Below are 18,638 nucleotides of genomic sequence, written 5' to 3'. Positions count from 1 at the left end.
AAAGGCTTATCCAGGACAGGGTTGGATGGAGAATGCTGGTGAGTGGCCTATGCTCCTTCACGAGGAGTAACAGGTGTAAGTAAGTAAGTAAGTAATTAAGTCATTTTTGCAGGATTCTGGCGCGCTTTCGAAAATGGAGGTGCAGCGGCGTTAGTAGTTTTATGTCAGATACGGAAGCTATGGGAGGTTTAGGATACTTATCGGGCATCAGTTGAAAGTATAGATCGATCATATGTTTGATCGTGGCGAGGCATAACGTATAGCCAGAACATGAAAGTCTTCATACAGTTAGTTAAACATTACCTTCAGTTAGCATCGACATATGAAAAGCAAGACTCAGAAATACAACACGGAGAACGCCAATACAATCACATTTGATATAGATGCATTGTTCAATGTGATAGGTTTTTTGTGCCTTGACCGCATCAGCAATAAACAAAGCGGATATAATTCAGACGTTCCAATTTAGGTGTGAGTTCCGACACAATAAGAACAAAATACATAAATATGGGCAAAACTCTGAGGAAGCGAAATTATATCACGTCATGTAAATAAATATATATATTATATTATGACAAGAAACAAACTCATTGCTTATCATCTGGAATATTGGAGAATGGTAGGAGCACCACCAAATATTTATTTCGAAAAATTAATCGCGGCACATACTATTGTTTGTTTAGATTAAAGATTATATGCCATGATCTAGTACAAACCTGCATATAAAGGGAGTTAGGACATCTGTTGTCAGGTAAACCTGATAAATAAGTTAGGTAAAATGCTGATCCTAATCACAGTAGCAGACGTTGGCTCTATGTAACCATATGTTTGAATTTACACACCCCTGACTAAAAATAATTAAATATCGACCCCTGTTATAGTTAACTCAGAGTACTTAAACGGCTTCACCGTACAGTTTATCACACTATACGGAGAACAAGCTGAACGATATAAATACGCAAACGTCTCATCGATTAGTAGAGGGAAATAGGAAATGTGATATTTATATTGAATAAAAAGATGAACAATCTTATTTTTCAGCTATAACTCTTTTATTCTAACAACGGGCTGTTTCCTGAATATGAACTTCTCGTCTTTGATTTGTACTATCCCCTAGAAGGACTTCTATACGGGTTTTGAAGCTGTTGAGTTGTATTGGCTGCAAACAGGTTTTACGAGGTTTTCAGAATTTTTAAAAATTCTCTCGGTTTCTTATGTTATCACCATTATTCATGAATATTATTTTGTTGGTGAATGATCGGTCTGTTGCACTGTAACCTTCAGGAACTTTCTAAAATCGTTCAGCAATAAAGCGAATGCGTTTTAGGATGTCTAAAGACTTAAAAAGATGGTTTGGATTGAGTACTGAGAGATTTATGATGTCTATGATTTCATCTGCTGCTTTCCCACCCTGCGCCACCTATTCCCTCAATTTAGAGTTCACTACCGTTTTTCCATTCCAAAACCTCCCCACATAAATAACTTATTGCCAGCTCAATCTCAAGTATCCTTAAAATTTAAAAAAACTGATGTCCAAACTGTTCTTCTGTTAAATGTTTTGGTAGTATGAAACTTTACACTGCCATGATCGAAAATGGCTACAGCCCAGAAACCACAATTTTCTTTTTAGATGTTAATATCTACTGAGTACCTATCAAATACACTGAAACTAATTCAATAAGACTAGTCAAAATTTATTAGGGGTCTTCTACAATCAAAACATAGAAGGATGATATCAACATCCTTATCATAGTTCTTTCTGTGTCAAAGAAGTCAACATTATTTACTCAATATAAAGTATTGCTATACGAATATAATATAATATACGAATATAATTGATCTTTGGATTATATATGCATCAGCGAGAACACATTCGACCTTAACCTGGCGGACACTTTTACATTTACGTCGGAAGCGGTAAGAAAATATTATGGTGTGATGATAAGATTGTTGGCTTTCAATGCATTTGGAATGCGTTAAGTGTACTAGCGGTATATCTTTATAAACAGTAATCCAGTGATGAAGACGCCGATAATCCATGGTCCCAAACGACACGGGTTGTGAACCAAAGTTCGAAACTGAAGCAGCTACTCCAATTATCATTGCAGTTTTTATTGAATATTCAGTTCAGGCCAGAAGCAAAATTTCTTTGTCGTCATTAGTTCATTCGAACATAACAGAAACTCGATATTTTCGTGCTCTAAATTCATTTAAACATGATGTCTAGTAAATCTTAGGATATAGGTGGGCCGTTCTACTACCAAACTGGAATAAAATGCATTAGAAATGTACTTTTCCAAGGTTTATTGTAAAGGTACTTTTCCGTTTGGCTAAGGACTTCGAAATATAGTATAACAAGACTTCCGGTACTTTGTCAACCATACGACACTTCTAGGGGGCATTATTGTCTAATTTGTATGTGTAATTGGCGAAATATCTCATCTGAATTTGTTTTTGCACTAATGTTGAGAGTAAGTTAAGTCATACTACCACATGGCTTATAGTCCCGTAGTTCGGTATCGCGAACTAATAACTTTATCACAAACTGACCACCGGTTCTGGAAACGTCTAGCTGGAAAGGCTTTGATCTTTTTAATAAGTACTTACGATTAGGTTTACTCTGATGATTATTGATCGACTTATTCTTAGGAAAATGAGACCGCCGGGAACATTAGTTTTCAAGTTATTGTACAGGACCCCATTGGGGCTTTCTGTAGATTGGGAGAATGTGGAGCCTACCCTAACCTTGAAATTTCGACTATTTAAATATTTAATTTTGTCTATCAATAGCAAATTACCTTTCGTGTTAAGCTTATTGATAAAATCTGTATGATCGACTCTATCGAAAAATTTAGAAAACTCAAAATTCATTACATCCGTCTTCTCTTTTTAATTAAAGTCTTAGGGAGAATAATAGTTGAAAATAAATCATTGCGTTTTGCCTGAAGAAGCTATTCCTGATAAGTTATTTTATTACGTACACGAACCACGTCCATTTTAACATGTTTAATGTTCATTTTTAATAAAAATGCAAATAATAAAGATGAGTAAGAGGTAAGGATGTCAACTGGATTATATTCATTTTTGAGGTGAGTTTAAATATGAGTGCATTTGTTCAACCAAACGAAATCTCGTGTAGTATAGTTCTCAGTATACGACACACTAGATATTCTAGTACTTCATAGTTTCTCACACTTCAATATATATATATATATATAACACATATCTTTTGCAGGTATTTTAAAATAGCGTTGCTGAAAGATGTGCAGCCCTTTGTATGATGTATTGGAATCCTATGAATCTGGGGTAAGTTAAGTAGAAAAATTACACGAATTGGCAGAAAGTCAAAAAGGGATCTGTTCGAGTGAGTAAGTGGATGGGTTACAGAAATGAGAGTATGACATTTGATGAAATTATGGAACAAGTTGAAGTTGCTTTTGCCGAAAAATTTGGTAATTTGTCTTGTTTCATATGTTAATGTGTAAAATATTTTGGTTTTTTGCTTCATTTTTGTACATTAGAAAGCATTTTAAAGCTTTAGTATCACGTTTTGCTATTTGTCGCGATATTCAGTTAAAATTGGTATATTTAAATAATAACTGGTCTATTTTAAAACCATTACGTTCACTTTGTTTTTGATTAGGATATTGTGATCATTTTGTTAGAGTATCTAGAACACAAATAGGACCGCTTTAAAGATTGTAGTTTGGTGTTTGACTTGTGGACTTTTCATATACCTTATTGTCCCAGGTTTTTCCCTGGCTAATTATTTACTTCTTACTCTAGTTTTGTACCGCTTATGACTAACCTATGTTCACACTGTAATATAATAGTTGTGTTGCCGTGTGGTTAAATATTTCAATCATATTAATAAATTAATTTTGACTCATGACTAACTTCAGTACAATAGAGAATTGGTCTGCTTTCTATCTTCGTTATATGGTTGATCACTGAGTTAGAAGGATCTTGAGGACCAATAAGCGTTAATCTTTGTTGATGTTCACTGATCAGTGTGCCAATTGGTAAATAGGTCGTCAGTTTTACTAACGGGTAAACTAGTTTTGAATCAAACTAGAGATCATATAACTACTTTTCTGTCATAACAGCTCAGCTATACGTTAAAATCTAAGCAATCAATGTTTTGTTTCGACGTAACATCTTCCAATGGCTACATAAATGTATAAAAATCCACTTTGGTTGAAACTATACATTATTCTGATTTGTTAGTCGTAATACAAATGAAGAAACCAGACAAATCAAAAGTATGCCAAGAGCAGTATATTTAATAGATTTAGTTTAATGCGAGTGTTTAAGACTTGACTTGATTGAGTTCATTTTGAATGGTTTTTTGTTTACGGTTTTTTAATTAGGCTCAAAAGACTGCAATAAATATCCAACTGTTGTGGAAATCAGACCAAGTGGAGGACCTGCTTGCGAATCATTATTCACGGTACTTCGGCACGTGACAGATGATCAGATTGGCATGAAAGCGTGTGATAAATCACCTCATATTTTCCAAAGCGAATGGCCTAATTTCTCTGTTTATATAAAGTAAGATTTTCATGTATATTATTGGTACATTCCGAAAACTTATGTGTGTAATAAACCCAATGCCCGTGAATAAAATACTTGCATCATACCAGGTGAAACAAAGTTTGAACTCATAGTCTTATAATACGATTGTATAATACTCTCATCTCTATATGTGTGGTGTGTGTTACCTATGTCTATCGATATAAGTAGTATGTAACAACAATCATAAATTGAATGAGTGGCAGCAAGAAGGCCAAGAAGATCGGGTTGAAGAGAATAGAAGAGGAAATAAGATGAAGTCGTGAACTGGAAGAATCATAGAAAGTGTGGGGTACAAATGATGGAAATTTGCAAATGAAGTATTCAATGTATAGTTCTCATATTTTACCAAAATATTCTGTAGTTTTGTATTAAAAGTACATTGGTTGTCCCCACTTGTGTTCTCGTTCACAATATCTTCCAATCAACGGAGCATTTGTATAGGACCTCGGAGTTACTGGATATTCCTGTAGTTTTCGAAAATATAAATACTGAATTTCTCTTAGAATTATGGTTTCTGAAAGAAAGAACGGGAAATTGTCGTTTTGTAAATGAGGATATATCGTTAGAACTCCCTTGGGTAATTACATCGTTGCCATAGCTTCGCTAGTGTCTTATGTAAAGTGCAGTCAGTTTTTCAAAAGTCTCCATTGTTTGGCAAATAAGTTGTAATTTATCTCTAAAGTTTTAGGACAATTTTTAACGAATATTTTTAACCTTTGTTATTAAGCTCTTACAATAGCTTTTTTGACTTGGTTATTATCAGTAATAGGCTATGAATATTGTTCAATTACATTGAAATCATGAGTAGATCTAGGTCAAACCACTTTTGAAAACTTGGAAGCACTGAACGGGCGTTTCTTCCTAGTATAGGATTCCTTAGTAATGTGCGTTCGCAACCGCGCGACCAGAGATCGAACCCGGGACCTTCACACAGATTAATTATTTGTACGTTGTGTTGGTTATCATAGGTCTACTTTTTCCTGGTGTATACAATACAGTAAGTGGTTCACTTGATCATAAACACTTGAAGCTTAGTGTATCTACTTCGTTTTGAGAATTTAATTAATAATGCTAAACGTTACACATTATATATATATATATATATATATATATATATATATAACTTGTATTCAGTAAGTATTAGTTACACTGGTTACTAAAATGTAACACATTGTACACACTGAGCGTTTCATACATCCCGATCCCTTGGTAAATTTAAATGATGCGAGAAGAACAAGATTTGCGGTACAACATGAATTCATTATATATAAATATTTATCATCAGCTACAAACAACCTAGAGTTGCATTGGTAATATTTATGTTCGAAGCAACATAAGAAATAAATATAGGAAATAGCATGATTAACGTTATACATATGTTAAAGATGAAGTCATGTAATGAAGTGGCGCTTTCGCCTTAACCTTTGTACAAAGAGTGCAAGTGTGGTAGACCTCTCGTCGACATGGTCAAATAGTCATATTATTTTAGCTTTTGTCAATTACGTTATCTCTTTGTTATTGACGTTCAGTAACGATATTAACTTTAATTTTATATCAGCTAGGTGGCTTGATTATTGCTCATTTGTTTTTATTCAATGTCCGTTTTATCATCGCTTAAAACTTCAACCCTTTCTCTCCTTTGATGATTTCATCTTTAACAGATGAAATACTTGTCAATTTTATGTGGAATATGCTGTTTCTTCTTCTTCTTCAGTGGCATGTCATTTCAAACTAAATTTCATTGATTTCAATTTTTAAATATTATTAAGGTAACTTTAGGCCGTGGTAGCCGATAATTAAACTTAAAGTGTGATGAATTCATGTTATGCGGTAGATTTTACTCTTCTCACATTATTTATAGTAGATATTGTTCAATGACTTAATTCATATTTTATTTACTGAAAACATTTCCATCTTGAATTCTTTTGAATACGCGCAGACGTTTCCATTTAAAATCTATTAAACAAGATGAATTTATGGATGAAACAAAGGATTTTATTGAACAATTATCAGAAGGTAATTTTAACTATATGCCAGAACCGTATTATTGGATTATATACGATCCATCATTAATGAATGGTGAAGATGGCAATGCAGAGATTTGGTTAAAAATTGAATAACACTATAATTGTCTTAAAATGTTTACTATTGAGAATTTTATCACATGTCTACCTTACATGAGAATAGAATTTAATGTATCTATTCATTAAATTCTGAATTCAGCTTAATTATTTTACCATTCCTCTTTCATTTAATATTCTTTTTTATTGGTTGTCGGTATAAATATAAACATAGTTTCTCTTATCTATTTGTGCACGGGCTCTTCTATTTTTTAACCACCAAAATTTGTGTCTGTTATTATTACTATTATTATTAATAATAATAAAAGTGGTCAGTAGTATTCAACAAAAAAAGGATCCACTTGTTTTTATGTCATACGATAACTGTTCAAAATGATTCTTAGTAATTATATGTAAGACGATAGACTATTGCAAAAGATTGCTCCATGTTGGCTGTATGTCCTGTTTGAACTAGATGGTCTGAGATGGAGCTGTCAACAGTTTTGACTAAACCTTTTCTTAACCACACGGGGAGGGGCTCACGAGCCCGAATGTACAAATCCCTAGAACATTTGCTAACATAACTTTTGCAATAGTCTATCGTGTTAACGACAGTCTACCTAATCCCGTCAGACTGCGAATCCTACAGATGGCTGAAACAATTGCTATTCGGGTCAAAAAGCCAGAGCTTTGCATCCAAAAGAAGTATTTTCAGCCACTCCAATTATATGTAAGAATAAGAATAGTCAAACTTACTCTTCAAAACTATGAATAGAACTATAACAGTGGATTTGTTTTTATTCAAATAGAAAGTCAGTTCAGTGTTGTAAAATACTCAAGATTAGTTCTTGTAACGAAAGTTAAAGTTGCTTTATCTCAAAAACTATACTAAAGGAAAAGAAAAAAACCTATGAGGTTGTTGTAACGTGTGAGACTGCAGGGTTTGATAAGCAGCGTATTTATCGATCGATTACAGTGGACAGTAACACGTAAAACACGTAAGGACGACCTAGTGCCCTGATTTGGTCCCGCTTCGCTGTCTGTCCTAGCCAGTTGAGTCAAGAACACAAGTCACAGCCTCTGAGTTATGAATCATCATATTTCAAACATACTTTGTTTATATACCAATCAAGCATACCACATCGTACCATAAAATAGGAAACAACATTTGTACAATATTTAACAAGTGAAGTAAACATCGACCAATAGGAAATGTACATTTAAGGTCCAAAGCCACCATAGACTTAACACGATAATTATTGGTATATTTTTCCGACTATCCCAACAGGGGTCTTCTCTTGAAACTTCACAAAAACATGTAACTCACAATGCAATTTTATTAGAGTTTTATATGGGGATTACTGAATTTTAAATCAGTGGTCTAAATGTATGTTGCGCTCTCTAAGAAATTTGAAAGTATTGCGTTCAATCGAATGTGTGGTAGTCGGTGACATATTTGATCAAAAGTATGAAAATTGTCCAAACAAAGAGTGTAACAATATAAACTTATCTGAGGATGAAGATTGTATATGTAATAATTAATTTAAGGAATATGTTATGTATTAAACCTAAGGCTCGTTATAGAATTTAATTTAACCCCTTTCAAGTTACTTTATTGTATTACTTATGATATTTGAACAGAAAATAGCTTATATGACTTATCAAATTAAACTTGATATATTTCATTCAATGTTATGTATTAACAATCGCATTATGTATGACTATTTGGACAAATGGTTCAAATTGGATAGACAGTAATACCTTATTTTCTTTTGAGCACATTAAAGTTTGGTAGTATTTGAGAAACTTTTGCAATTTGCCTTTATATTTGGGAAAAAATTTCTAGATTATTTTGATTTTCATAATATCCATTCGGTGTTTTTGAACAATAAAATGCACTGTTATTGCTGATTTAATTCGAAGATTCTCGAGTTCTACAGGATTAATAGATCTTTTTTATGTAAATTAGATGCTCCATGACATTAGTTATGATCTCGTGAGATGACTGTCGAATATAATAGGCATTACAATCTACATATTCTAATCTGTAGACACAGTTCTTTACTTGAGATGTGAAGGTTTTTCTTTGATTCCTATGGAAAAATTTCATAGATTAATAGTTGTTTTATAGTAAAGTTTAATCCTGTCTAGTTTAAGGAGTCATTTTTGTTCTTCCATTCTATCATGGCACTATGCTAGACTTCGAATGTACCTTTTGTTCAATTTATTCAAAGTTATCAAATCAGACTTTGGTAATAATTCCTAACTGGTTAGTTAAAGTTTTGATTAAGCTAATTAATTACGTAACATTTTATTAAAATAATTAATTTCTTATTGAGCAAACTTGTTTTTCTTTATTTGGTCATATCGCATGTCCTGAAAAAGATTATTGGTAAATAAATTTAACTAACAATAAATGGTGTGTTTAACTATATTTAAGGTCAGTTATAGTCTCTGATGAATCAGTTTTATCTACAAGCAAACGTACAATTATTCATATGATTAATAGATAATCTATCTATAAAGTGGTTTATAGAACTTTTAATTTGAAACTATGTTTTAATTATTGAAGGTCAATATCATCTAATACATTAAACATAAAAAAGGACTAGACTTCTGTTAAATTCACTTGCTGTCGTTTTACTTGTATCTTCCCATTGTTATTTAGGGCTGTAATTGATCAGTCCCTTGTTGGTATATGTGCATCCTTTGCGGATTGTCTCGATATTGCCTTAAGTCCCAAAATTTTTAATCAAAGATGGATAGTGGCTAGCAGTGGAATCCAGGACGCGCGTTTTGTCCTATTTGTGACTCGTCAGCTAATTGTAAATGCATCTCCGAGTTGATGTTCACTCCGGGACTCGAACCCAATACCGTTCGCTTCAAACTCTCGCGTTATCCACTTAGCTAATGAATCCAGATCGTACACACAGCTGAAGAGTCCCAGGTAGGACGAAACACACGTCCTGGATTCTACCGATAGTCACTATCCGTCTTTGCTTAAATAAACTTCTGTTAGTTTTCATATTTCTAAATTCCTCAGTAATGATCTCTTTTTGATTGAACACAAGATTAAATCCAGAGTCCACTCATCTTCCAATATGTATAATTTCACTTATTTAATGTTATGAAATTTGAGGGTGTATATTTCCTGGTATTATTTTTCTTTGTGACATAATAAAAGCAATGACAATCATACCCACTACTGTAAACTGTGTAGGTCAAGACTTCTCAATAGGATTTCATATTATCTACCTGAAAACTTTTCGATCAATTAAAGGGTCTGTAAATATTCAATTTATTTAAAGAATGTCAATAAGTGTTTCACTCTAGTTAGGGACTCGTAAGCAGTTCGCTATTTAAATTTAAGAACTTCTGGGAATAAGTATTATTTATTCTATTGTGTTCTAAACAAATAGTTAATTACCCAACAAAAATTCCATATCTTCATGATGCTAATGGGAACATTTCAATGTGAAGAACGTACTTAATTTTATTTAACAATAATTTATTGAAATCTAAAAAGATCATATTTAGGTAGGTCCAATAACCGTTGGTTTGTCGTAGTATTGGTGAGTGGTGAAGGCATTCATACCAGTATTTGTCACAAGTAATAAAGTAACTTAAACTAAGTTGCTTACTCTCCAAAGATTGTCGAATCCTATCAGCGAGGTTGGAAATATAACTATGGATGACTACATTTGAATTTGTTGATTATTAGCAAATAATGGAAACATCTTGCATGGTCCTGTTGAGTTGACTAGAAATTTGTGTTTTTTGGGGGAACCTTCAAACTAAAGTACAATTACAAACAGAGATGGATGGTAGTTAGCAGCCGGATTTAGAAAGCGACTTTCGTTTCATTTGGGCTCGTCGCCTAGACGTACCTGCATTCGAGTTGATATCCAATCTGTGAACTCGAACCCAGAAACTTTCGCTACAAACCCCATTGTATCATCCATAAGCTAGCAAGCCAAAAAGTGGCTGATCATTTGCAGTCCTAAACATCAATGGAAAGTTTCAGACAACCATTATATATGAATCAAAATCTCAGTTCATACAATTGCACAAACCAGTTTCTACCTGGATTCAGTAGCTAGATGGATAGTGTGATGGCATTTGAAGCGAAAGGTGTTGGATTCGAGTACCGAAATGTACAGCAACTCTGGGATGCAGGTACATTCAGCTTAAGAGTCCCTAAAAAAAGAAACGTGCATCCTAGATTGCACTTCGAGGCATGATCCATCTCTTTAAAATGTTTGTGACTTAGTGGCAATGCTCAAGCAATCCACACAGGGTGGTTGTATATAAAAAAAACTGATCTGTGGAAGTCTTAAACAGCAATGGGGAAATTTAAAACAACCATTATATATGAATTTGAATTACAGTGAGATTGCTTTAACTCCAAACTACTGGATTATCCTGTTGTTCATATTTTGACGTCGTTGTTACATGCTCATTCTGTGCGGATTGCTTCAATATAACCATTATGACACAAGTTTATACGATATAAATGGAATGTAGCTAACAGTGGAGTCGATAAAGCGCGTTTCGTTTTATTTTGGACATATCAAGTGTATGTGCCCTCATCCCACAGTTTATGTTAAATCCGGGACTCGGACCCATCAGCTTTCTCAACAAAATCAAAATACCAATAACAGAATAATTTAATTCATTGCAAATTAAGTTAAAATTCATACCTATGACTCAAGTGAGTGACTATCTGTATCAAGTTGCTATGAGTCAGGTACTAGGTTTGTGTACTGAAATGAACGCTTACTCAAATGTAAGTACATCCAACCTACAAGTTCCAAATGGGACGATACGCGCTTCTTCGAATTCACTGTTGTACACACTCCATGTATACACTGAAATCAGATGTGGATTTGAATTTATGTGTATTATTTTGGTATTAGTATTAACAGAATTGTGACAATCAATGAACATCAATTTTGCATACTCTTTTAACTGAAGTTTGTAAGTATGATTTTACTAACAAGTATTATTGTCTATGAGATTTAGATTTTTATTCTTCAGATTAATCAAAAGGAATTCTGTATCCTACTATATATGACTATGAACTAGAATAATTGGAAAAGAAACAACATAAGTTAACAGATATTCAAATATCCTTCTTAATGAAGTATTTCTAGTTTAGAATGTAACCATAAAGTGAATGATTTAAGATTAAGTGTAAAGTTTTGATGAACTAAAATAATTTACTGAATGCATTTGTCAATCAAGATTGTTGAAGACATGTGATTATCATGTGAAAGTAAAAGAAGAAAAAGTTGAAAGTTCTCTGTGATCAAATTAAAGGTTAAATAATCTTTTTGTTTGCTAATTTTAGTCATTTCTGGTAATTGTTTTTTTATAACAAGGTTGTTTTCTATGGGATATGGTTGTCGATCCCATACTTAACCCTCCTCTTTTACCCGGACTTGAAACGGGCAGTAACTTTAGGAGAGCTATAGGCAGAGTTAACTTTAGTCACTCAATTTCGTGAATTAGTTGAAGTTAGACATTAACAACACTGGATGCCGGCCAGCTCAGTGGTCTAGAGGTTAAGCGTTCTCAAGAGAGACTGACAGGTTCTTGGGTTCAAATCTTGCGAAGTAGAATCATCGATGCGCACTACTGAGGAGCCCCATACTAGGATGAGACGAGCGTCCAGCGTTTTCAGGTTTTCCATGGTGGTCTAACTTCATTTGACTCATGATCTTAACTATTAAAATTACTATGATGTCGACAAAACCCCTTCTGATACTTACTACATTATTAACCTATAGAATATGTTAGAAGTCACTGTTCTAAAAAATAAAATTTCTTTATTTAATGACTTAGAACGAAACTTTACAACCTAATTGTTCTGTTCATCATTATGTTTAGTTCTCTATCAATTTAAGATCATTTACACTTTGTCAGTGTGACATGATATAGATATCAAAGGGAATATTATTATTATTATTATGAGATGCTGGAGGATTGTATACATTTATACACAAGAATAAAACTGTTATGTTCAAGATAATGAAGGTAGTAATCAATAAGTGATCCAAAAATAACAAAAAACTAATGACATTCAACGGTTTAGTTACTTCATAATAATCAATTACTCAGTTGGGACTATGGTCATATTGTCTAGTACTTGGTACTAATTGACTTTAACTGATGATATAGAATGTTTATAAATTACAATGAAGATTTTGTAAGTGACGAGTTTTCTTTAAGCTGAATGTTTTAATGGAGACAAGTCAGATATCTACCAACTGTGAGTAGCACTACATAGGATCAAGTGGCCCTCCTCTCTCTTTGGAGACTTATGATAAACAAGCCGATATAGTTGCACTTATATCATTGTGTGTGGGCGACTGAGAACATTAGTTTGACTAAGATAACGTAGAAATATCGGATAAACTTAACACAAAGAGAACCAGAAAATGTTTAGCAGCATGTCATTATGGTCAAGTGTTAGCTGATAAACTTATCAAAATCAACACATTCTATCAAATAATAAGAAAAAAGATTATCAAGTAAGAGGAGAAATCGACCAAAGCTAATATGCAAGTAGTTCCTACACAATGATGAACGACAACCATTCAGGTTGATAGAACTAACTTACTTCATTTTCAAGTATTAACTAATGATGTTCTGTTGAAGAAGACAGGAAAGGCCTCATAAATTAAACATTCAAGTGAGAGAATAAAACACTTTCAAAGTCGATCAAGTCGCGAAATTGTCATGTTGTGATTGTATAATTTTGTATCTACTTTGCGTAGGTGAGGGTAATTAATGGGAATTCTTGAAAACTGAAGTCTTCTAATTGATATTTATCAACAAGACGTTCCTGTCATATTTAAGAAACTATCACTCCTCTATCCCTTCCTCAAAATGGTTCAAACCCGTATCATTTAACAAGTAGTCAGTAGTCATCCATCAACTAGATACTAAATTTTTTTACATACTCAGTTAACCTATAAACATTTTCGTCATGCCTGTTTCATTTTGGTCACTGTATATAATCTTTCTCTTGTTAGATTACATGTAAATTTAAGCAAATAGTAAGTTAACTTTTCAAGGTTTCAACCCTCAATGTCAACAAATATCTTAGTTGTGTAGTGGTTGGTATTCAATATAATTCTTAAACTTTGTATACAGTTCATCCTGATAACCATCACAAAATAACGCCCCAATGGTGTATTAATCAGAAAGCGAATACGAAGTGCTGATTACGTTTATTATTGCACTATGCACAGATAACCAAAATTGCAGGTACGCTAAGTAAGCATGAAAGAGTAGTGCCGAAAAGCTAGCAGGCAAGCAAGCGAGTCGGCGAGTCAATCAACAGGATTAAAATGTACATATATATTCATAGTGAAATGAATTAATCATCGGATCAATTAAGCGACTAATAGTAAGCCTAGCCGAATGAATATATATGCGTAGGCAGTAAGCAATACTCAAGCATATATATTCGTACAAGTGTAACCATAATAAAGGTACAATGGTATAGATAAGTTGTTATTGTACGAATGACTACTTTAACTGTTTAATAAGTTAACAAAAGGGCTTAACCAAATTGTATCTTAACAAACTCAATTGCACGTGAGTTGCTATAGTTGCTTAGGTTATTAATATCACTATGGTGAACTATTCTTTTATTACAATTTAAGTAAATAGTGAATAAAAAGTTCATTTTCAATAAATTAAGGTCATTTAATTTCATATTGTATAAACTTAGAATTATTCTGATAATGTAATTTATTAATATGTAAGTTTTACTATTGTATCTATATAGTACAGTTTTATGAATTAAAAGAAATAACAAATGATTAATTCTATATTACAATACTACTGAGAATAGAAAACCAGATAGATATGATGCATTTGAGTAGTATATTTGAAAAAGAGAGAGCAATTCAAATAATAAGGAGTTAACTTACATAGATCAATAATAAAACTTTCTCAGATTCTGTCAGTAACAATATAAGCAAGGGTTACTATTGCATCTCTACTGATATCAACCTATTCACATTGAAAATTCGATTAGAGAATATGTACGAAACTGATGATTCAAAAGACTTCTAAACAGCAGAACCATTTATCGGTTAACTAATGAGTGTGGACAAATACATAAAGAAAATCAGTCAAGGTATGTAAATGGGAATGATGAAACTTACATTGAAATGGATTCAGTATCATTTACCATCACAAACCCAGATAAGAGAACAGGGACCAGATACCAATACTCTTCTATAAAAAAGATCATAATTAGAATAAATTATAATCAGACAGGGGTTTTGTGTAGATGGTAGTAATTTAATAATTGAATTCATGAGTCAATTGAAGCTAGACCAAAATGGAAAACCTGGATGCACTGGTTATAAAATTGACCTCAGCTCATTAAGTGGCCATTTACATCTAAGTCAACAAAAGTTCAATATTCTTCATTATGCGCAAATCTCTAGATCCTAGATCACTTAGTTTCCCTGTGTTAAGACAATAGAGGTAACAACAATAAAATTTTCCAACCGAACATAAATCTACAAAACGTGCACCTAAACACTGAAAGTATACCATTAAATTAATTAGTTATTAGAAAAATTAAAAATGGAACTTTGTGTTGTGTGGTGTGTGATTCTAACACCGTCAAATATTCTATTCACCAACCCAACCGGCCACCTGAGTAAAAGGTAAGATTTTTATTAGTCAATTGAATCGAGAAATAACTACACATTTATATATATATATACCCTTTAGAAGCTTAAGTCACACTTTTCTACCAATGGGATATGCTTTGTTCCTTATTTAGGGCAGGCACACCTTAACCATAAGTGTGGTTTTTCGATATCTGATTAATTCGCTGTGTCGGAAACAAAATAATACTGTGAGACTATAACTTTTAAGCGATGCTGAAGTGACCTTGGGACAATTCTCTTGTTTATTAGGATTTAAAACTCTGATCGCGGTCTGCTTTTGGCTTGATAATTGGCGAATTTTAATTGCTTGAGTTTGCATCCTTATAAATAATCACATTAGGCTGACTAAACCTTCACCCAAGTTGTGAGCAACAAATATGTCAAACTACTAATAAACTACAATAAAATCTATGTAACAAGCACAAACATTACGAAATTCGACGTGTGACGGAGAAAAAATGCTGTTAATAGCTGATAAATAACGATATCCAGAATCCTCGACAACAGGTAACATGTGCATGGGAAACCATGGCTTAACTTTTTGGTCGTCCCGCTATTTGACCTTTTGAATGGATGAATTTTGCGCCAGAATTCAAACCTTATTCATCTTGCCAAAAACGATAGTTGTACCAATGACTTATAAGGACAGTTATACTTAATTTATTTCTTGTAAATTATAAGTGTGTAATGACTGACTCTATGTCAAGCCCATATGGCTTACTCTAACTTTCGGAGACACTAATTTATTCGTTTTTCTTGAGTCCCATTTTGATCCTGTTAATTACTTGCTTATCAACCTTGACTGTTTTTATGTATCAGTATAGGGGTTGTGGAGATTGTTAAGTTTTTGATTGAGATCATGAATAAATTGATGTTAGACCACCGTTGGAAACCCGGGGGCACTGGACGGCCGTTTCGTCCTAGTATGGGACTCTTCAGCATTGCGCATCCACGATCCCGCTCCCTGCGAGATTCGAACCCGGGACCTATCGGTCTCGCGCCAGGCGTTTAACCAACTAGACCACTGAGCCGGCATCCAATGGTGTTAGTGTCTAACATCAACCAATCCATGAAATTGCGCGACCAACTTCCATTGTACTGAGGTAGATACCTGTCTCTACCCGACACGGATTAGCTCCACTGGTCACGGCTTCTCACTAGAACTCCGAGAATTCCCTCACGAAGCTAGTCACTAGTGAGCACATGTAAGTGTATGTGTGCTAATTACTTAACCCATTCATTATGTATCTGTAACTTATTTTTGTCTGACTATAAACATCGATTAACGCTTGGTTAAATCGAGTTTGCTCGCTTGTGCCTCATTTTTCTTCGCTTCACTTCACTCTCTTCTCTTCATCTCTCTGATTATATCTGCTCTCATCAATGATTATTAGTCAGTCAGTCATCAACAACGTAGAGCTTCGTACGTACGTACATCAGTTCGAGTTGCCATACAACATTAGCACATAGATGCAATTGTTGATTCAAATCTCATCGTGGTAGAGATAGTAAAAGTATAAGCAGTAATCGGAAACATTAGGGTTTAAAAACATTATTTGAGAAGTAAAATCCAGTGAAATAAACTTTGAAAGAGAAAAAAGGGTAAATGAAGAATTCAGAAGGTTAGAATTTTGGCGAATACGAAGAGTGGATGTACCTGCACCAGTGTAAACGATTTTAAGCCATGTCATTCAAAGTTTCTAAACATCGGTTACTATCATCTCGCAGATCCCAACCAGGTAGTCTACACCTAACAACATGGCTCAGTCCACTTTTCAGTGATTTCATGGACTTGTGCCACGTTTTGATCTGGCCACCACAACCTTTCTTCCAATCTACTCCTACACCATGAAATATCGCACGTCGAGGCAGTCGGTGATTGAGTATACTTATCACATGTCCCAGCCATCTCAACTGATAAAGTTGCACTACTTCATCAATTTATTTACCATCCTTACCTAGTACCCGTTTCCTAACAACTGCATTACTTACTTGTTGGTCCCAGGATATACGAGCGATTCTTCGAAGACACCTATGATCGAATACTAGTAACTTACGAATATTTTCTACTCTTACCGGCCATTTTTCACTGCCATAAAGTAGGATAGAACGAAATGCTGCGCAGTAAACCCGTCCTTTGATTGGTAGACGGATATCTTGCCTACGCCATAAATGGCCAACTTGATCTTTTGTGCTGTTACGGGTATGGGGGTTGATGTCACTTCCCGGCTACTCACACCTTGAAAGGGTATTTTATGAGGAATCTGAAAAGAAAGTTGGATTAGTGTTGGTCTTAACGACTTGGGAGCGTGACCGCAGAGCCTAAGGGACAACGGCTTGAGGCCAGTCGCGCATGGCCTTTTTATGGAAGATTTTTAACTTGTTAGCTCCATTCTTCGAAAGGTCTTACCGCCGGAGACGGAAATCCGTAAGGTAGGGTGAGGTGTTACATTTTTAGGGTCGACCTTTTCTAACCCCACCCCTCCTTGTGAGAAGACGGCACTGCTGTAGATGCTGGTTGCCTGAGGGAACCACCTTACTGCTGTCACACCCCTCTACAGCCAGCATTACGATTTCGCCCTCAGATTTTGAGTTGCTGCTTTTAGTCTTACCGTTCTCCAATCGACCTGTCTGGCATGGTAGAACCTACAGGAACATATGTTTTAGTTAATATAGCTCAGTTGGATCATCGCGATAGGCAAGCCCGACCACCACGTCGGGATCAATGATTGTACAAAATATACATATTCAAAACTTCATTCTCGTAATTGATTTATTTTAATCCCGTTATTCACTAACACGAATTAACTCGATGATTATATACGACGGTTGACGATTATGTATATTTTGACCATATAATCATATTGATCATATAATCCAGTTAAGGTCAGATAAAGGATCATTAAAACTGTTGCTGGGTCATTTCAATGTAAAAGATTTGTTTGTCTTTTCTTGATAAATAAGTTAAAATGAACTTTAAAAAAACAATGAACAATTTTAAATCTTAATTTTTTTTGACATTTCAAATCATTTTTTTATCTTAATAACCCTAAAACCAAACAAACAAACAAACGAATGACCTTAAAGAGTTTACCCATTGAAAACTAGTAGTTACCATTATGACATTAGTTGATTAGTGATTTACGTTTGAACCCTATATTAAAAATAACATAAATATATATTTGATTGGAACCCCTTGTGACGAAGCATAGGCCACCCTCCATCATTCTTAATCAAACTCTGTTCCTTCCAGATTCTATTTATCCTTTTGACATCTGCTTCTGATTCCCTACTCAATGTATTC

The 18,638-nt window shown here is 34.0% G+C and overlaps 1 protein-coding gene across 1 annotated transcript; it reads left to right on the top strand.

The window, feature by feature from the left end:
* Window positions 1-1,862: 1,862 nt before the first annotated feature.
* On the top strand, window positions 1,863-8,151 carry MS3_00008383 (uncharacterized protein). The gene is made up of 5 exons (XM_012938514.3): window positions 1,863-1,917; window positions 3,236-3,306; window positions 3,341-3,452; window positions 4,371-4,551; window positions 6,515-8,151. Exons 2-5 carry the CDS (start codon window positions 3,262-3,264, stop codon window positions 6,693-6,695), a joined length of 519 nt encoding a protein of 172 aa, XP_012793968.1. The 5' UTR covers window positions 1,863-1,917; window positions 3,236-3,261; the 3' UTR covers window positions 6,696-8,151.
* Window positions 8,152-18,638: the final 10,487 nt, after the last annotated feature.

Source organism: Schistosoma haematobium, chromosome 6 (genome assembly GCF_000699445.3).
Source record: "Schistosoma haematobium chromosome 6, whole genome shotgun sequence".
Classification (NCBI taxonomy): domain Eukaryota; kingdom Metazoa; phylum Platyhelminthes; class Trematoda; order Strigeidida; family Schistosomatidae; genus Schistosoma; species Schistosoma haematobium.
The sequence above is the reverse complement of the archived record's forward strand: the minus strand, read 5'-3'. Positions and strand labels throughout refer to the sequence as shown.